Genomic DNA, 22,051 nt, shown 5'->3' with positions numbered 1-22,051 from the left:
ATGTCTCTACCAATCAGTTGAATTCATCTACCACATTTCTCCACAAATCAGATGCATTCATTTACTAGATGTCTCCATAAATCGCTTGCATTCACCTACCAGATATCTAAACAATACAATTGCATTCATCAACCAGATGTCTCCACAAATCAGTTGTATTCATCTACCACGTCTCCACAAATCGGTTCTATTCATCAACCAGATGTCTCCACAAATCGGTTGTATTCATCTACCAGATGTATCCACAAATCAGTTGTATTGATCTACCAGATGTCTCCACAAATCAGTTGTATTCATCTAAAACATGTCTCCGCAAATCAGTTGTATTCATCTGTCAGATGTCTCCATAAATCGGTTGCATGCATCTACCAGATGTCTCCGAAAATCTGTCGTATTCATCAACCAGATGTCTCCGCAAATCAGTTGCATTCATCTACCAGATGTCTCCACAAATCGGTTATATTCATCCACCACATGTATCCGCAAATCAGTAGTATTCATCTACCAGATGTCTAGAAAAAACGTTTCCATTCATCTACTTCGTCTCCACAAATTAGCTGTATTCATCTACCAGATATCTCCATAAATCGGTTCCATTCATCTACCAGATGTCTCCTCAATTCAGTTTTATTCATCTACCACATGTCTCCACAAATCAGTTGTATCAATCTACCAGATGTCTCCGCAAATCAGTTTCATTCATCTACGATAGGTTTCTTCAAATCAGTTGTATTGATCTACCAGATGTTTCTGCAAATCAGTTGTATTCATCTACCAGATGTGTCCACAAATCAGTTGTATTCATCTACCACATGTCTCCACAAATCAGATGTATTCTTCTACCAGATATCTCCGCAAATCAGTTTCATTCATCTACGATAGGTTTCTTCAAATCAGTTGTATTGATCTACCAGATGTTTCTGCAAATCAGTTGCATTCATCTACCAGATGTCTTTAAAATTCGGTTATATTCATCAACCACATGTATCCGCAAATCAGTTGTATTCATCTACCAGATGTCTAGAAAAAACGTTTCCATTCATCTACCTCGTCTCCACAAATTAGCTGTATTCATCTACCAGATATCTCCATAAATCGGTTGCATTAATCTTCCAGATGTCTCCGCAAATCAGTTGCATTCATCTACCAGATGTCTCTACACATCATTTGTATTCATCTACCACATGTCTCCACAAATCAGTTGTATTCATCTACCAGGTGTCTCTGCAAATCAGATTCATTCATCTTCGATAGGTCTCTTCAAATCAGTTGTATTGATCTACCAGATATTTCAGCGAATCAGTTGCATTCATCTTCCACGTCGCCACACATCAGTTGTATTCATCTCCTCGATGTCTCCGCAAATCAGTTGCATTCATCTACCAGATTATTCCACAAATAAGTTGTTTTGATCTACCAGATGTCTCCACAAATCAGTTGTATTCATCTACCACACGTCTCCGCAAATCAGTAGTATTCATCAACCAGATGTCTAAAAAACGTTTGTATTCATCTACCTCGTCTCCACAAAATAGCTGTATTCATCTACCAGATGTCTCCTCAATTCAGTTTTATTCAGCTACCAGATGTCTCCGCAAATCAGTTATATTCATCTACCAGATGTCTCCGCAAATCAGTTTCATTCATCTACGATAGGTTTCTTCAAATCAGTTGTATTGATCTACCAGATGTTTCTGCAAATCAGTTGTATTCATCTACCAGATGTGTCCACAAATCAGTTGTATTCATCTACCACGTCTCCACAAATCAGTTGTATTCACCTACCAGATGTCTCCACAAATCAGTTGTATTGATCTACCAGATGTTTCTGCAAATCAGTTGTATTCATCTACCGGATGTGTCCACAAATCAGTTGTATTCATCTACCACGTCTCCACAAATCAGTTGTATTCACCTACCAGATGTCTTTACATATCAGTTGTATTCATCTACAACATGTCTCCGCAAAGTAGCTGTATTCATTTACCAGATGTATCCATAAATCAGTTGCATTCATCTACCAGATGTCTCCGCAAATCAGTTGCATTCATCTTCCAGATGTCTCTACAAATCAGTTGTATTCATCTGCCACATGTCTCCTCAAATCAGTTGTATCCATCTACCAGATGTCTCCACAAATCAGTTGCATTCATCTACTAGATCTCTCTACAAACTAGTTGCATTCATCTACCACATTGATCCACAAATCAGATGTATTCATTTACTAGATTTGTCTATAAATCGCTTGCATTCACCTACCAGATATCTCCACAATACAATTGCATTCATCAACCAGATGTCTCCACAAATCAGTTGTATTCATCTACCACGTCTCTACAAATCGGTTGTATTGATCTACCAGATGTCTCCACAAATCAGTTGTATTCATCCACAAGATGTCTCCACAAATCAGTTGTATTCATCTGCCAGATGTCTCCGAAAATCAGTTGTATTCATCAACAAGATGTCTCCACAAATCAGTTGTATTCATCTGCCAGATGTCTCCTGAAATCAGTTGTATTCATCTTCCAGATGTCTCAACAAATCACTTGTATTCATCTACCAGATGTCTCTGCAAATCAGTTGTATTCATCTTCCAGATGTCTCCACAAATCAGTTGTATTCATAATAATAATAATAAATATACACTTGTACAGCGGTTGTCTCCAGTATAATAAAATGCTCAAAAGCGCTTGTGAGCAATGAACTGTCCTTGAAATACACAGTCTAACAGTAGCAGAATCTACAAATCAGTTGTATTCATCAACCACATATCTCGTCAATACAGTTGTATTCATCAACCAGATGTCTCCACAAATCAGTTGTATTCATCTACTAGATGTCTCCACAATACAGTTGCATTCATCAACCAGATGTCTCCACAAATCAGTTGTATTCATCTACCAGATTTCTCCATAAATCGGTTGCATTCATCTAGCAGATGTCTCCACAAATCAGTTGTATTCATCTACTAGATGTCTCCACAAATCAGTTGCATTCATCTACCAGATTTCTCCACAAATCAGTTGTATTCATCTACCAGATTTCTCCACAAATCAGTTGTAATCACCCACAAGATGTCTCCACAATACAGTTGTATTCATCAACCAGATGTCTCCACAAATCAGTTGTATTCATCTACCTCGTATCCACAAATTAGCTGTATTCATCTACAAGATATCTCCATAAATCGGTTTCATTCATCTACCAGATGTCTCCTAAATTCAGTTGCATTCATCTACCAGATGTCTCCTAAATTCAGTTGCATTCATCTACCAGATGCCTCCACAAATCAGTTGTATTCATCTACCACGTCTCCACAAATCGGTTGTATTCATCTACTGTTGTATCCACCGTGATCGCCATTGTGGTAACCACTGTTGCATCCACCACGATAGCCATTGTGGTAACCACTGTTGCATCCACCACGATAGCCATTGTGGTAACCACTGTTGTATCCACCCGTGATAGCCATTGTGGTAAACACTGTTGTATCCACCACGATAGCCATTGTGGTAAGCACTGTTGTATCAACCGTGATAGTCATTGTGGTAGCCACTGTTGTATCGACCGCGATAGCCATTGTGGTAGCCACTGTTGTATCCACTCGTGATAGCCATTGTGGCAACCACTGTTGTATCCACCGCGATAACCATTGTGGTAGTCACTGTTGTATCCACCCGTGATAGCCATTGTGGTAAACACTGTTGTATCCACCGCGATAACCATTGTGGTAGCCACTGTTATATCCACCCGTGATAGCCATTGTGGTAAACACTGTTGTATCCTCCGTGATGGCCATTGTGGTAAACACTGTTGCATCCACCCGTGATAGGCATTGTGGTAACCACTGTTGTATCCACCCTGATAGCCATTGTGGTAGCCACTGGTGTATCCACTGTGATAGCCATTGTGGTAGCAACTGGTGTATCCACTGTGATAGCCATTGTGGTAGCCACTGTTGTATCCACCACGATAGCCATTGTGGTAGCCACTGTTGTATCCACCCGTGATAGGCATTGAGGTAAACGCTGTTGTATCCACCCTGATAGCCATTGTGGTAGCCACTGGTGTATCCACTGTGATAGCCATTGTGGTAGCCACTGGTGTATCCACCGTGATAGCCATTGTGGTAGCCACTGTTGTATCCACCGTGATAGCCATTGTGGTAGCCACTGGTGTATCCACTGTGATAGCCATTGTGGTAGCCACTGTTGTATCCACCGTGATAGCCATTGTGGTAACCACTGTTGTATCCACTGTGATAGCCATTGTGGTAGCCACTGTTGTATCAACCACGATAACCGTTGTGGTAACCACTGTTGTATCCACCGTGATAGCCATTGTGGTAACCACTGTTGTATCCACCCGTGACAGCCATTGTGGTAACCACTGTTGTATCCACCATGATAGCCATTGTGGTAGCCACTGTTGTATCCACCCGTGATAGCCATTGTGGTAGTCACTGTTGTATCCACCCGTGATAGCCATTGTGGAAACCACTGTTGTATCCACCCGTGATAGCCATTGTGGTAACCACTGTTGTATCCACCCGTGATAGCCATTGTGGTAGCCACTGTTGTATCCATCGCGATAACCATTGTGGTAACCACTGTTGTAGCCACTGTGATATCCATTGTGGTAGCCAGTGTTGTATCCACCCGTGATAGCCATTGTGGTACCGGTTCACTTTTGTATGAACCACAATAGCCATTGTGGTAACCACTGTTGTATCAACCACGATAGCCATTGTGGTCACCACTGTTGTATGAACCACAATAGCCATTGTGATAGCCACTGTTGTATACACCGTGATAGACACCGTGATAACCACTGTTGTATCAACCACGATTGCCATTGTGGTAACCACTGTTGTATGAACCACAATAGCCATTGTGGTAGTCACTGTTGTATCCACCCGTGATAGCCATTGTGGAAACCACTGTTGTATCCACCCGTGATAGCCATTGTGGTAACCACTGTTGTATCCACCCGTGATAGCCATTGTGGTAGCCACTGTTGTATCCATCGCGATAACCATTGTGGTAACCACTGTTGTAGCCACTGTGATATCCATTGTGGTAGCCAGTGTTGTATCCACCCGTGATAGCCATTGTCGTACCGGTTCACTTTTGTATGAACCACAATAGCCATTGTGGTAACCACTGTTGTATCAACCACGATAGCCATTGTGGTCACCACTGTTGTATGAACCACAATAGCCATTGTGATAGCCACTGTTGTATACACCGTGATAGACACCGTGATAACCACTGTTGTATCAACCACGATTGCCATTGTGGTAACCACTGTTGTATGAACCACAATAGCCATTGTGATAGCCACTGTTGTATCCACCGTGATAGACACCGTGATAGCCACTGTTGCATCTACCGCAAGAGCCATTGTGGTAGCCACTGTTGTATCCACCGTGATAGCCATTGTGGTATCCATTGTTGTATCCACCGGGATAACCATTGTTGTATCCGCCGCGATAGCCATTGTGGTATCCATTGTTGTATCCACCGGGATAACCATTGTGGTAGCCACTGTTGTATCCACCCCAATAGCCATTGTGATAGCCACTGTTGCATCTACCGCGAGAGCCATTGTGGTAGCCACTGTTGTATCCACCGTGATAGCCATTGTGGTAGCCACTTTTGTATCCACCATGATAGCCATTGCGAAGAACGTTGTGGAATTCCTTGTGGTAGCCACTTTTGTATCCACCGGGATAGCCATTGTGGTAGCCACTTTTGTATCTACCGCAATGACCATTGTGGTAGCCACTTTTGTATCCACCATGATAACCATTGTTGTATCCACCGCGATAGCCATTGTGGTAGCCACTTTTGTATCCACCATGATAGCCATTGCGAAGAACGTTGTGGAATTCCTTGTGGTAGCCACTTTTGTATCCACCGCGATAACCATTGTGGTAGCCACTGTTGTATCCACCGCGTTAGCCATTGCGAAGAACGTTGTAGAATTCCTTGTCGTAGCCATTGTGGTAACCACTGTTGTAGCCACTGTGATAGCCATTGTGGTAGCCACTGTTGTATCCACCGCGATAGCCATTGTTGTAACCACTGTTGTATCCACCCGGGATAGCCATTGTGGTGGCCACTGGTGTATCCATCCGTGATAGCCATTGTGGTAGCCACTGTTGTATCCACATACATGGTATAGCTCTGCAATCTCAATATTAGGTTGCATCATGGCTTTACTTTATTTGTATGCAATTTATAGTATTACAGTATGCCGTTTCATCAAATAATGAAGGAAAACTTTGTTCTGAATGAAAGTATGTGTAGATTTTCATACATGTTACCCATGAAGGGCCACCTCCTCGTGGTGGGTGCTGGGTCACGCTAAGCGCCCTTCAACCCCCGTTGTGGACCCGGGGGGATATTAGGTCCACCAACCTGTTGGCCGTGGGTTGCGCCCCTGTGTCGGTGGAGGACGGGAGGCTGGTGGTTGAGGGCACTGGGGCCAGGAACAGTGTTCCTTTGCCCAACACACCACTTCGCCCCTTACTTCACCTAGACGGGTGGTTGAACTGGCCCGGTTCAACCAATCGGCTGGTCACGTCATGCCCTGCGCATGGAAACATTCATTTTAAATTGTGTATTTTTCAACACTATTGTGATTGAATGAATGTCATCAATAAAATGTTCTATTGAAATTTTGATTTGTACTTATAAATTATTGATCCATTTAATTGCCTAGAGTCCTATGCCAGAAGGCGGTGGCTCATGGGCCAATCTGGCAATAGAGACCTCTGAATTCTGTGTTTCTCCAGAAAGGTGTCAAGGGCGAACCAGTCTGACATTTATTCTGTTAGATTCGACAGCTATTCAAGTGTTTATTTGCTGGAGTATAGCATCCTTGTAACCCTGGTGGAACATGCTGGTTTCCGCTGTACCATCGTCCTTGTTGACACTCCATGGTGGGTGGGGAGCAGGGATGTTGAACACTTTCCCTACACTATGGCTCTTACAATTCCATCTGGTTCCTCAAAGCATAAACGTAGGTGCATAGAATCTTCATCTTCTGATGAAGAATCTACTGAATTTGTTGAATCATGGCCTAGGTTCATTGTTATCACATCTGCAAATGAAAATCCTTTAAAATTAAACCCCTTCGCTATCTCCAAGGGCATACAAGGTGTCTGTGGAGAAGTTAAGGATGTAACACGACTCCGTAATGGTTCTCTGTTAGTGGAATGTACACGGAGGCAGCAATCGGACAATCTGTTGAAATTAAAACAGTTTGTGAATACACCGGTTGTTGTCTCTGTACACAGGACTCTGAATTCCTGCAGAGGCATAGTACGAGACAGGGCTCATTGTCTTTCTGACATGAGTGAGGAGGACATTGTGACTGAATTACAGAATCAAGGGGTAGTCGCTGTAAAGCGATTTTCAAAAAAAGAAAGAGGATGGAACAGTTATTAAACTGAACACATACTTGTTTACTTTTGCACTTTCGGCTCTTCCGAAGTGCATAAAGGCTGGTTACTTTAACATTGGAGTAGAGGTGTATGTGCCAACTCCACTCCGATGTTTCAAATGTCAAAGGTTTGGTCATGGAGCCAAGTTCTGCCGCAATCATACGGTGTGCTCCCGTTGTGGTGATGCTCATGACCTAACTGAATGCACTAATACCATCAAATGTGCAAACTGTGAAGGAGATCATGTAGCTTCTTCCAAGTCCTGTCCCTTGTATCATCGTGAGCAAACAATTCAGAAACTCAAATGCACTAACAATATTTCATATTTTGAAGCTAAAAAGCTGGTACCTCTTCCAACCAGTTCAACTACTTTATATTCCCATGCTGTTACATCTAACAACGTCACTGCAGTCACACGCCATGTTGCAACGTCCTCCATTTCATGTCAGACCGACTTCACATGGCTCAAATCAACACAACCTACCCTTACAGCGTCAACCCTTCCACCTTCTTCTAAAGTTACTCAGACTGCGTCTGGATCTCAGACTGGAATTCAGCCTGCGACATCCAAGACGTCTGCTTCACAGCCATCTTCTCAACCAGCTACTGACCAAACCAACAAGAAAAAAAGGAAAAAAGTTAAACAGAAAACAACCACCTATTGTCTCTTCACCTTCCGAGGTTCCTCTTCAAAACCCGTTTGAACCTCTAGACATGGAGGTTGCTCTGTCCTCTCAGGACAGGCGGAGGGATAGCTCCTCCTCACATACCCGTGAACGATCGCCAATTGAGCCACCATGACTCAGTTGGCCAATATAATTCAGTGGAACTGCAGAGGACTTAAAAATAACTTTAACGAAATACAGTTACTAATTCAAGATTTTCGACCGTCAGTATTATGTCTCCAAGAGACATATCTAAAAAATACAGATAATTTTGATTTACGGCAGTACAGCGATTACCACTCATTCTCTCCTCCAGGAGATAGAGCAACAGGAGGTGCTTCAATTTTGGTGCGGCAGGGTGTCATACATAGCCCTGTCCCACTTAATACAAATCTTCAGACAGTTGCTGTTCGTTTAACCCTGCACATTGCATTGACCCTGTGCAGCTTGTATATTCCTCCTTCTTCAAATATTCGACAATCAGATCTTCAAAATCTCTATGATCAGCTTCCAAAGCCATGTGTTATCATGGGCGACCTGAACGGACACAACCCTCTTTGGGGAAGTGTCCATACTAATAATAAAGGCAAAATCCTTGAGGAATTCATCTCCGATAATAATTTATGCATTTTCAATGACGACTCAGCCACTTATTTACATCCAGCTACGGGAACATATTCGTCCCTGGATTTATCGCTAGCTGATTCCAACTTATTTAATGAATTTGAATGGATGGTCTGTGATGACCTATGTGGGAGTGATCACTTCCCCACCATTCTCAAAAACATCAGGCCTGGTGATGATCCACCTGTATCAAGAAGGAACTTCGCCAGGGCTGATTGGTCATTATATAAGACTCTGTGTGTTGAACACTTGAAGCATGATCTTTTTAGGAACAGTGAAGATCCTATACAGTCTTTTTCGGATATACTAAATCACATTGCTGACAAAACAATTCCTAAGTCCTCTACAGTTCCACATATTCGTAAACCATGGTTCAATAATGAATGTAAACAGGCCAGAAAATGTAGGAAGAAAGCCGAAAAATATTTTCGCAAACACCCTACTGTCCATAATCTAGACAAAGTCAAAATTACTAATGCTAAGGCTAGACGTTCTTTTAAACAAAATAAGCGTCAGTCTTGGCGAAATTATATTTCTAAAATAAATTCGCGTACACCTGTGTCAAAGGTATGGAACATGATACAAAGAATAAAGGGCAAAGGTTCCAAATGTACTGTTCATCATTTGAAGGACGGTGATAATTTATTGACTAATAAACCTGACATTGCAAATAAACTTGGTGAAACTCTTGCAAAGCATTCATCTTCATCAAATTATGTCCCTGAGTTCCAAAAGTATCAGAAACAACAGGAGAAGAAAAGAATAAATTTTAACTCTGACAATGGTGAAGATTATAACGAACTATTTTCGTTACATGAGCTCCATACCGCCCTTGAGCAAGCTCATGATACAGCAACAGGAGCTGATAACATTCACTATCAGCTCTTGAAACATTTACCTGAATCATGTTTGGAAATCCTTTTAGGAATTTTTGATCAAATATGGACTTCAGGGAATTTCCCAACTTCGTGGCGTAAAGCCATAGTAGTCCCTATACCAAAGCCTGGCCGGGATCATACTGATCCGTCTAATTACAGACCAATCTCTTTAACGAGTTGTGTGTGTAAAACCATGGAACGAATAGTAAATAATCGATTAACATGGTATCTTGAAACCAATAATCTCATAACAAATATTCAATGTGGTTTCAGGAAAAATCGTAGTACCATTGATCATTTGGTACGATTAGAATCCTTTGTCAAAAATGCAATAGTTAATAAACAACATGCAGTATCGCTGTTCTTTGATCTCGAGAAAGCGTACGATACAACCTGGAAGCATGGCATTTTAAAGGATTTACATGATTTTGGTTTAAGGGGTCGTTTACCTCTTTTTATATCACAGTTTTTAAAAGACAGGCAATTTCAAGTCCGAGTGGGTTCAACCCTGTCTGACCATTACAATCAGGATCAGGGTGTCCCACAAGGCAGTATTTTGTCTGTCACTTTATTCAGCATTAAGATCAACAGTTTATCAACGGTTTTAAACGATTCCATTGATGGATCACTTTTTGTGGATGATTTTAACATTTCTTGTCGCGGTAAGAATATGCATACTATTGAACGCCAACTGCAGTTGTGTTTAAATAAAATAAATAAATGGTGTCTTGAAAACGGCTTTAAATTTTCTAAATCAAAAAACAAATTGTCTACACTTCTGTAGAAAATATAAGCCTCATAAAGACCCAGAACTGTTTTTAAATGGCACTCCCATCAAGGTTGTCAAAGAGGCCAAATTCTTGGGTCTGATTTTCGACTCCCATTTAACCTTTCTTCCGCATATTAAATCCCTAAAAACTAAATGCCTGAAGGCACTCGATTTATTGAAAGTCGTGTCTAATTCAAGGTGGGGAGGGGATCAAACTACGCTCCTACACCTTTACAGATCACTTGTCCGCTCGAAGCTTGATTATGGCTCCATCGTATATGGTGGAGCCTGTAAAAGCAACTTAAAACTCTTAGATTCAGTCCACCATCAAGGTCTGAGACTTTGTCTTGGGTCTTTTAGAACTTCTCCTATTGATAGTCTCTATGTTGAGGCTGATGAGCCATCCCTTACCCAACGTCGTATCAAACTCTCTTTACAGTATATAACAAAACTCTATTCTAACGAGTCTAATCCTGCATTTAACTGTGTTTTCAATCCTTCTTATGAGGAGTTGTACAACAAAAAAGCCTTCTCTTGTTCCGCCTCTTGGTTTAAGAATTAAACCATTTCTTTCTGCTGCCGGCATTGAGCTGGAAAATATAGCTCCTTCCCGTCTTCTTTCTTCTCCGCCTTGGCAATTGGTTAGGCCACAAGTTGACCTAACATTAACTACATTTAAAAAATCAGAAACAAATGAATTACAGTATAAACAAGAATTTAGTCAATTAAGAAATAAATATACTACATACAAATCCTTATTTACAGATGGGTCCAAGGATGGTGGCGCAGTGGCATGTGCCACTGTCATTGGGTCCAAAACAATCTCTTCCAGATTACCCACTGACAGTTCCATTTTCACAGCTGAAGCAAACGCAATCCTAACAGCTCTCAAATATATAAATAGACACCCTAAATATAAACAATACATAATCTTTTCTGACTCTCTGTCTTGCCTTCAGGCGATTAAAAATATTTCTTGTAAACATCCACTTTTAATAGAAATTATAGAATTATCTAATGATCTTGCAACTGGCCAATGCGACATCGTCCTCTGTTGGTTACCCAGCCACGTTGGCATTTCTGGGAACACAATGGCTGATATTGCTGCTAAGGCAGCACTCAACAAATCTGTGACACCACTTCTTATTCCTTACTCTGATTACAAAGCAAGCATTAGAACCTACATCCGTGATCTGATGCAGAAGAAGTGGGACACCCAAGTAGGTGTAAATAAGTTACATGAAATAAAACCCTATATTGGTTACACCTACTTGGGTTGTCAGTCCAGATTTGAAGAGGTCATCATACGACGATGTCGTATTGGCCACACTAGATATACTCATGAGTACCTATTAAAAGGTGAGGATCCTCCGTTTTGTATCCCTTGTGATGAAAGAATCACGGTCAAGCATGTCCTGCTTGACTGTGTTGAATATTCCATCACAAGGGATATTTATTTCAAAGTAAAAAACTATGAAGGATCTTTTTAGTCATATAAGTTCTCATTTAATTATTGCCTTTTTAAAAAAATTAGATTTGCTAACTGATTTGTAAATAGATATATATTTTATTATTGGTAGTTTAAATTAGTAACTGATATTGTTAGTGGCTGTACCCTCAAAGGGGGTTGAAGCAGCGTAAAATTATTGTCCTCCTGAGAGGGTACATAAGTCCCAAAACATTTAGTCAATTTAAGTGTACCAGGTTTTTTAATCGTAGAATATGTGTACTTTTAATTTATGGCTGGGTTTCTCTTCTGTCGCCAATGGCTGAAGGGATGGTGTAAATCCAGCTAGGGTCCATGCAGGAAGCAAATGTACTGTAAGTCCCCATGGTCCCTAGTATGGTGATCTACCTTCAGTTGTTGGCGATCAATAGCCTGTTTTTTATATTGTATCGTCTTGTATAGTTCAAATGTTTTAGATTTTTGTTACTAGTTTTATATCTATATCTGTGATAATCTAGTTATTTTACTGTCCTTCGTCGGCAGAATTTTATAATTTCACTTAAATTGTCGATATATTTATAACTTGCTTTAGTCACGATATGGCTGAAATATTGCCGATGTGACTTAAAATATTAACTCACTCACTCACCAGAAAAAAATATTGCAATACGTATCGTTTGAAAAGCGTATTGCGGTATACCGGTATACCGTTAATACCGTGCAGCCCTACTCGTTTTGCGACCACGCTATCTATAAGTATTGCATTTTTAAAAATTTATCATACTCTTGACATAACTTGCTGTTAGCTTTATAGTCGGTAGTTTCCTAAAATTAGACTAAAGCACCATAAAAAGTCACGAATCTCCCTAGATCGCCCACAATTTACAATTTAAGCAGACAGCCGCCTACAGCATGGGGATATTATTGATGGATTGCCCTGCGTGTGGTACGAGAAAAAATACAAAATGCTTTGTCAGCTCAGTGGCAAAGTTGTCTGCTGATTATACACATACGCTGTTTATATTCAGTACTTGCCTGTCTTGGTGAATACTTAATACAATGTCGTAGTGTTGAGACTCTCTGTGGACTAGATTGGCCAATCTCGATTCCTTGCTCGTTGTCTTTCTCTACAGATCGCATAGCTGGAATATTGCTGAGTGCGGCTAGGAAAAAGAAACTGTTACGGGATACTGCAATTATAACGAATATGCCTTTAAAGAACTGGGTGCCGTTGTACAAAAGAACTTTAGCGCTACGACTACCTTAAGTCTATGTTAGGGTGTGGGAGTTACTGTCACCTAAACGCTAGGACTACCTCAATTCTCTGTTAAGGTATGGAAGTTACGATCACCTTAGCGCTAGGACTACCTTAAGTCTATGTTGAGGTATGGGAGTTACGGTCACCTTAGCGCTACGACTACCTTAAGTATGTGTTAGGTTATGGGAGTAACTGTCACCTTAGCGCTAAGACTACCTTAAGTCTTTGTTCAGGTGTGGGAGTTACGGTCACCTTAGTGCTAAGACTACCTTAAGTCTATGTTAAGATGTGGGAGTTACGGTCACCTTAGCGCTAAGGTCGCTTTGTATAAAGGCACCCTGTCAGATAGAACAAACTGGCCAAACCTGGGCCTAGATTTTAGAAGCTCTCTTAGCACTTAGACAGTCGTAAGTGCTATACATTATCATTAACTTAAGACTACCTTAGCGCTAACAGAGCTTCAACAATCTAAACCCAAGTGACTAGCTGTATATTTAAGTCTAAATGCGTATAGTGAACTTCGGTTATGACGAACTAAAATTAGTGATCCATTTGATTTCGTTATAACCATAGTTTATTGAAGATGAAAAGATGAACAAAATATACAAGATATGACTCGCTTTATTGTCTTAAGGTTTCCAAAGAGCAACGTAAATGTTTTGAAAAGAATTTTTATAGTGATATATAAGTCACAGAATTTCCTAATATGTTGCGACCCGTGAAGATCCGGGGTAGAATAGGTCTTCAGCAACCCATGTGCTTGCCATAAAAAAGGCGACTATCTTGTCGTAAGAGGCGACTAACGGGATCGGGTGGTCAGTTTCGCTGACTTGGTTGACACATGTCATCGGTTCCCAATTGCGCAGATCGATGCTCATGCTGTTGATCACTGGATTGTCTGGTCCAGACTCGATTATTTACAGACCGCCGCCATATAGCTGGAATATTGCTGAGTGCGGCGTAAAACTAAACTCACTCACTCACTCCTAATATGTTGCCAAAACACCACAGATATCGTGCCCAATTGCGAAGTTGCCAGTCAAAATCACCACACTTTTCAAATAATCCCAAAACACCAGGTGTGTACTTTCTTTTTGTACGTCAGTGTATTACATTTTGCTGTCAAAGATCGATGTGTCGAACATCAATGTGTCGAACTAACTCTCCTTACAAAGTTAAAGCTTGATTCCTTCTTACTCTTAGTTTATTCTTCTATTCTTCGGGTTGTACTTCGGATATCTCGAAGTATCTACGCACGGGCCTTAAAACGACACAGCAGTATTTAAGGCTGACTTGTATCCATTGTGGTATCCACTTCGATGTGTTAACCATTGTGGTAGCTATTGTGGTATCCACTGTTGTATCCACCCGTGACAGCCATTGTGGTAACCACTGTTGTATCCACCGCGATAACCATTGTGGTAGCCACAGTTGTATCCACCGTGATAGCCATGTGGTAGCCACTGTTGTATCCACCACGATAGCCATTGCAGTAACCACTGTTGTATCCACCGCGATAACCATTGTGGTAGCTACTGTTGTATCCACCATGATAGCCATTGTGGTAGCCAATGTTGTATCCACCACGATAGCCATTGTTGTAGCCACTGCTGTATCCACCGTGATTGCCATTGTGGTAGCCAATGTTGTATCCACCACGATAGCCATTGTTGTATCCACCGTGACAGCCATTGTGGTAGCCACTGTTGTATCCACTGCGATAGCCATTGTGGTAGCCACTGTTGTATCCACCGCGATAGCCATTGTGGTAGTCACTGTTGTATCCACCCGTGATAGCTATTGTGATAGCCACTGTTGTATCCACCACGATAGCCTTTGTGGTAGCCACTGTTGTATCCACCGTAATAGCCATTGTGGTAGCCACTGTTGTATCCACTGTAATAGCCATTGTGGTAGCCACTGTTGTATCCACCGTGATAGCCATTGTGGTAGCCACTGTTGTATCCACCGTGATAGCCATTGTGGTAAACACTGTTGTATCCACCGTGATAGCCATTGTGGTAGCCACTGTTGTATCCACCGCATTAACCATTGTGGTAGCCACTGTTGTATCCACCATGATAGCCATTGTGGTAGCCATTGAGGTAGCTTTTGGTAACTTTTATGGTAGCCATTGGTAACCATTGTGGTAGCTATTGTGGTAGTCACTGTGGTAACCGCTGCGATAGTCATTGTGGTAGCCATTGGTAGCCATTGTGGTAGCCACTGTGATAGCTATTGTGGTAGCCATTGTGGTAACCGCTGCGATAGTCATTGGTAACCATTGTGGTAACTATTGTGGTAGCCACTGTGGTAACCGCTTGTTAGTCATTGTGGTAGCCATTGGTAGCCATTGTGGTAGCTATTGTGGTAGCTATTGGTAACTGTTATGGTAGCCATTGGTAACCATTGTGGTAGCTATTGTGGTAGCTATTGGTAACTATTATGGTAGCCATTGGTAACCATTGTGGTAGCTATTGTGGTAGCCACTGTGGTAACGCTGCGATGGTCATTGTGGTAGCCTTTGGTAACCATTGTGGTAGCTATTGTGGTAACCGCTGCGATGGTCATTGTGGTAGCCATTTGTACCCATTGTGGTAGCTATTGTGGTAGCCATTGTGGTAACCGCTGCGATAGTCATTGTGGTAGCCATTGGTAACCATTGTGGTAGCCACTGAAGTAACCGCTGCGATAGTCATGGTGGTAGCCATTGGTAACCATTGTGGTAGCTATTGTGGTAGCCATTGTGGTAACCGCTGCGATGGTCATTGTGGTAGATACTGTGGATGCTTCCCTAATTTAGATGGATAAACCGGGCTTCTTTCTGGTCGAATACATTAAATCCTGGAAACCAGAAATGTGCTAACCTCAGTCACATACATATTTATACTCGGACCCACACCGTTTTGAAAACCGTGCCTGGAGAGAACCTGTTCCCACCTTCACGTCTCAATGACGTCACGCAGACCCGCTCAAATGTCAGCTGTGTTTACCTCGAGTTTGTATAGTAGGATACTTAGGTCAAATGAACTCTGACCTTTGCACCTGTACACCTGTACGTGTCAGTGGGCCATTCTCTCCTTTAATTAACCAATTACTCGTCCAGAAACAATCTGTACAAGGTTTTGTTTTAACGCTGCAAACAATTAGCAACAATGATTTATTGTGAACACGATAAGGGTTCATATTTATTGCAACAAAAGAGGCTCCGCCCACAGCTCTTTGCTTCTAGTAAACGGTTTGATTTCACTGATGCTTTTCGTCAATATTTATTTAAACATTTTTCTGCCTATTTAATAATTTATTATTTTAGCTTACTATTTTCTTTTTGTGATAGATTTGTATGAAATTTGGAAACAAACAGTTCATATTTTAAAGATGTGAAACATAAAGCGAATAATGTAGAATGAATGCAGTTTCATGACGCAATCCGTATATACCAGTTATATGTATGATTATCCAGTCTGTGGATTACCGAGGACCAGACAAGCCAGTGACTGGAAATGATGAGTAGAGATCCACGTCACAGGAGCCGAGTCTCCAGACGGTAGGATAGCTAAATGGGTAAAGCGTTCGCTCGTCACACCTAAGACCTTTGTTCGATTCCCCGCATGGGTATTCTGTGTGAACCCGGCCTTTCCCGGTGTCTTCCGCCGTGATAATACTGGAATGTTGATAGAGGGCGGCGTAAAAGTATACTCACTCACACTGGTCAGTGGGGTACTATGTGTCCTCAGAATCTCCACGAGGTACATCCTAAAGGAGCGGTGAGTCATTGTATACCCTCATCAATTAGCGAAGTAGTCACATTAAGCGGGGCGATGGGGTAGGCTAGTGGTTAAAGCGTTCGCTCGTCACGCCGAAGGCCCGGGTTCGATTCCCTTCAATGTGTGAAGCCAATTTCTGGTGTCCCCTGCCGTGATAATGCTGAAATACTGCTAAAAGCGGCGTAAAACCAAACTCACTCAGTCACTCTTCCTAAAGAAGCGATGGTCATTGTGTTGCCTCGTCAGCTAGCGATGTAGCTACATTATGCTGGGGACGGCGCAATGTTCCAGCGAGGCTTGGATGACAACTGATGCACTTTGTTATTCAGAATACCTTGTTCGATGTGTCCGATGCGGCATAAAACAATATCGGATCCTTCATATTAGCTTACTCAGTACTAAGCGGAAATACTCGTTCGAGATACAGAGTCCGGCTCTAAACAAAGCTTAACGTGTGTGGAATGGCGAACCACTTCGCCCCATTCAAATCGCTAACATTCTCCTTGGCAGCGCAGCATGTTTATCGGCGTTCTGCGAGTCACGTGACCAGAAGGCGCTGTTAATCTTCCAAACATTCATTCATCTCGCGATAAGCTAAACAGTAGCAACACTGTGGCTCATCAGGCCGTTTTCTTTCAGACCTGCGATGGGATTTGGGAAGGGATGTTTGGATTTACCATGAGCACGCAGTGGGATTGTGCAGTTTTGGATTGAACTGTGTTTCAGTTTCTTGTGTTTTGCTGTCGGTGTATTTAATAGATTGTGGCTGGTCAAGAAAATTGTTCTTTGGGATGGATATTCAACACAGGCGGCGGCAGGAAAGGCAGTAGATGTTGCAGGTACGACTACGTTGTTACGTCACAGAGCCGAGTGATGATGTAGATGGTTTTAATAGTAACATCACGTGATAAAGTGTCGGTTTAATAGTTTTTTAATGATATCGCGTGATTTTATTGTTTTTTGTCGTTTGAAAAGTTATTAGAGGTAGTATGATGGATACAATACTGTCAATAGTTCTACATTTCACATCTAAAACATTACGCTGCCTTGTTTTGAATCAAATTTAATAAAATAAACTGTTAAATTAATCCGTTATACCATCCCTAATTTCAAAACAAAGTAGGGTACTTCCGCAAAGGTTTCAGTTGTACTGTGTCTCTTCTATAGTGTTCCAATTTGATCACATGATTTAAGTGAGGTGTGAGGTGAAATTGGGTTTAACGTCGTGCTTGAGAATATTTCGCTCATATGACGACGTTCATGCGTGTGTATGTGTATGTGCGGCTGCTTGTACTAGCCCAGACTTAGGCTGGTTTTATAGTGCTAGCCCACTGAGATACCATGCCGCAGTGAAGCATGAATACCCCACTCAGACACATTATACTGACTCCGAGCCGACAAGTCCTTGTTGTGCCCATTAATGCCGAGCGCCAGGCAGGGACCAACAAGTACCATATTTTAACGTCTTTTGGTATGACGCAGTCGGGGATCGAACCCGCGACCTTCACATGATTTAAGTGTTAATGTTTCGTTTGAAACATGTTTCAGTAATATCACAGGTTTTAAGTGCGTTCATGTGAATAGTGAGTGAGTTTAGTTTTACGCCGCTTTCACCAAATATTCAGCAAAACACTGCAGGGGACGCCAGAAATAGGCTTCACACATTGTACCCATATTGGGAGTCGAACCCGGGTCTTCGGCGTGACGAGCGAACGCTTCAACCACGTTTTATAGCGACGGTCTGTTAATACACCCAGCCTCATTACTGATACATATTTCATAGCGGCGTAACATTAAACTCACTCACCGTTAATTCAAGCACATAAACAGTACATGAACAGGGAACTCTATAAAACCATATGGAACCAGACAACTGACGCCAGCCTGCTCGTGTACACAGTATACTCAAAGGCGAAAGAAACAATCATGTTCTTAGTATTTTCAGGGGCCGTGGATTAGCCTAGTGGTTAAAGCTTTGGCAAAGACTCGGGTTCGATTCCCCACATGGGTTCAATGTTTGAAGCCAATTTCTGGTGTCTCCCGCCGTGATAATGCGGGAATATTGCGAAAAGCGGCGTAAAACTAAACTCACTCACTCACTAGCATGTTCAGATTCACACCATTCCTTTTCTTGGACGTCTTATTTTCTTTTCATTGCAGAGAATGATAAAATTGTATAATTTACACAGTTATTTATCCTTTACAACACAGGAAATATGTTACAGATGCTATTCTTTACTGGGTATTCGTTAGCACTTACTTGTATTTACATTTACTAATTGTTCTTATTTCAAAGTGGACCCGAGAAGATTAAACAGGTCATCGCATCCCATTTGCGTACATCGATGTTCATGCTGTTGATCACTGAATTGTCTGGTCCAGTCTCTATCTATTATTTACAGACCGTCACCATGTAGCTGGAATATTGCTGAACAAGAAACAAACAAACCATTTCAAAATGTGTATAAAAATAGATAATATCGAAAATGGGTAAATCTTTAGTTCAGAGCTGAGCGCCATCTTGACCTGTTCCCCGTCCCTCTAAGCGATCGTAGCGCTAAGTTGATCGTAAATCTCATGCTTCAACATAGACTTGCGACAGTCGTAGGGCTAAGATGATCGTAACTCCCATGATTCAACATAGACTTACGACAGTCGTAGCGCTAAGATGATCGTAACTCCCATGCTTCAACATAGACTTACGACAGTCGTAGCGCTAAGATGATCGTAACTCCCATGCTTCAACATAGACTTACGACAGTCGTAGCGCTAAGATGATCGTAACTCCCATGCTTCAACATAGACTTACGACAGTCGTAGCGCTAAGATGATCGTAACTCCCATGCTTCAACATAGACTTACGACAGTCGTAGCGCTAAGATCATCGTAACTCTCATGCTTCAACATAGACTTACGACAGTCGTAGCGCTAAGATCATCGTAACTCCCATGCTTCAACATAGACTTACGACAGTCGTAGCGCTAAGCTGATCGTAACTCCCATGCTTCAACATAGACTTACGACAGTCGTAGCGCTAAGATGATCGTAACTCCCATGCTTCAACATAGACTTACGACAGTCGTAGCGCTAAGATGATCGTAGCTCCCATGCGTCAACATAGACTAACGACAGTCGTAGCGCTGAGATGATCGTAACTCCCATGCTTCAACATAGACTAACGACAGTCGTAGCGCTGAGATCGCTTTGTGAAAAGGGTGCCTGAGTCGGAGTTCTTTTTTTAATTTATTCTCTCGGGTCATAGACAAAAAACTTGCTTCATTAGTGTTCAAACACCGCCAGGTGAAGCGTCCCTGGGAACTTGGTTCCTTAGTTGAACTCAGATAATGAACGGTACTCACCTTCTGACACACTTGCGCTCCTCTTTCCAGATGGGGTCCAGGATTGACAGACAGGCTTATTAAAACGGGATAATGCCCCTGGGTGAAAAAGACTGCCTTGCCTCTTATAAAGTGTTAGTGGTCGGGGAAACATCTGTCGGGAAGACGGCTCTCATCAACAATCTCGTGGGGCGAGAATTCAGGGAGAGCATGGTTCCAACTATAGGTGAGTGGTTTAATTGTGAATGTTTACACGAAACTCACCCCCTAACCATTCACGTACTCAAGGGGCTGTGGGGTAGCCTGGTGGTTAAAGCGTTCGCTTCCCACGCCGAAGACCCGGGTTCGGTTCCCCACATGGTAACAATGTGTGAAGCCTATTTCTGGTTTCCCCCGACGTGATATTGCTGGAATATTGTTAAAACCGGCGTAAAACCCAACTCACTCACTCACACAACTCACGCGTTACATTAATTTGGGCGAAATGGCCGAAGTGAAAATAGTTGTAAATGTCACCACGTTAGTGAAGCAACGATGACGGGTGTGGTGCTGGCTCGCCATGGCCATACTCGACCCGGCCATACTCGACCCGGGACTCGAACCGACAGTCACCGGATCCTGACACAGTAAACTGAGGAGCTTTGATCACTCTGTCATTGCAATCTCATCCGCACGAAGTTTGTGAGATAATGTTATATAGATTATCAGCCTCACGTGTGGTCATTATCGGGATCTTAGCAAGATGATGAATTTGTAAATGCATGTTTTTATATTGTTAGGGATACATATACTCGTGGAAACAAATAAGGGAACACCTGAAAATACAAGTCTTCTGTAGTGTTAATCTTGTTTCACAATTGTGAATAGTTTCTAATTTCGGGCAGAAACTGTCACCATCAGAGGACCGAATGACTGTTAGACGGTATGAAGTAGATTCTCGTACATCACTAAATACAACTGCTGTGATCACAACACGGCAATTCTGCTACAAATTGACAGCATTTCAATAATTCAGTCTATCTCCATGTGTTATGGGATACGATGTAAACAGATCGATAACACACCCTTCATCCCCAGACCAATCCACAAAGAGTACCGAGTTTCCGGTGGTCATTCCAGCGTCCAGATCCATCGCCTGACCACTCCAATAAACAACAGCAATTAACCCAGCGGTATTCGGATTTCAATACGCCATGTGTGGTCAAGGCAGTGAGTGACTATTGGTCAATCTGACAAATGCTATGCGATCATACAAGGTCGGTTCCACTCTGTCGCAAATTGATAACCTGACTGTCTCCTCCACTTACATTGGGCATATTTCCTCCACTTACATTTGGGCATATTTCCTCCACTTACATTGGGTCTATTTCCTCCACTTACATTGGGTCTATTTCCTCCACTTACATTGGGTCTTTCCTCCACTTACATTGGGTCTATTTCCTCCACTTACATTGGGCATATTTCCTCCACTTACATTAGGTCTATTTCCTCCACTTACATTGGGTCTTTCCTCCACTTACATTGGGCATATTTCCTCGACTTACATTGGGTCTATTTCCTCCACTTACATTGGGTCTTTCCTCCACTTACATTGGGCATATTTCCTCCACTTACATTGGGTATATTTCCTCCACTTACACTGGGTCTATTTCCTCCACTTACATTGGGTCTATTTCCTCCACTTACATCGGGTATACTTCCGCTTACGCAAACATGGACCACTTCACATTCCTTCCACATAAAATATTCCTTTACCAACGATACCTACTCCATAATGTCAGCTCCATATGTGCGTAATTACAGAACACATACACATATACTCATGGAAGCGAAAAAGGGAACACATGAGAGT

At 42.0% G+C, this 22,051-nt stretch overlaps 2 protein-coding genes across 2 annotated transcripts in view; one reads left to right on the top strand and one right to left on the bottom strand.

Annotated features, from left to right (window-relative positions):
- Positions 1-14,418: 14,418 nt before the first annotated feature.
- LOC124269860 (RNA-binding protein squid-like) lies at positions 14,419-15,183 on the bottom strand. The gene has a single exon (XM_046704909.1). The coding sequence runs from the start codon at positions 15,181-15,183 to the stop codon at positions 14,419-14,421; it is 765 nt and encodes a 254-aa protein (XP_046560865.1).
- A 2,274-nt stretch (positions 15,184-17,457) lies between these two features.
- LOC124269862 (ras-related protein Rab-13-like) overlaps positions 17,458-22,051 on the top strand; it is a 52,256-nt gene continuing 47,662 nt past the window's right edge. Inside the window, exons 1-2 of the mRNA XM_046704913.1 lie at positions 17,458-17,700; positions 20,251-20,425. Coding sequence (XP_046560869.1) covers positions 20,293-20,425 — 133 coding nt within the window. The 5' untranslated portion in view covers positions 17,458-17,700; positions 20,251-20,292. The remainder of the gene's footprint in view (positions 17,701-20,250; positions 20,426-22,051) is intronic.

Source organism: Haliotis rubra, unplaced genomic scaffold (assembly GCF_003918875.1).
Source record: "Haliotis rubra isolate DU_JTF1 unplaced genomic scaffold, ASM391887v1 Scf1481, whole genome shotgun sequence".
Taxonomy (NCBI): Eukaryota; Metazoa; Mollusca; class Gastropoda; order Lepetellida; family Haliotidae; genus Haliotis; species Haliotis rubra.
This window is presented reverse-complemented; position numbering and strand designations above follow the sequence as displayed.

Bases quoted from the DNA above. Each gene is read 5' to 3' on its own strand.
- LOC124269860 (XM_046704909.1), bottom strand. From the start codon at position 15,183: ATGGCTATCATGGTGGATACAACAGTGGCTACCACAATGGTTAATGCG.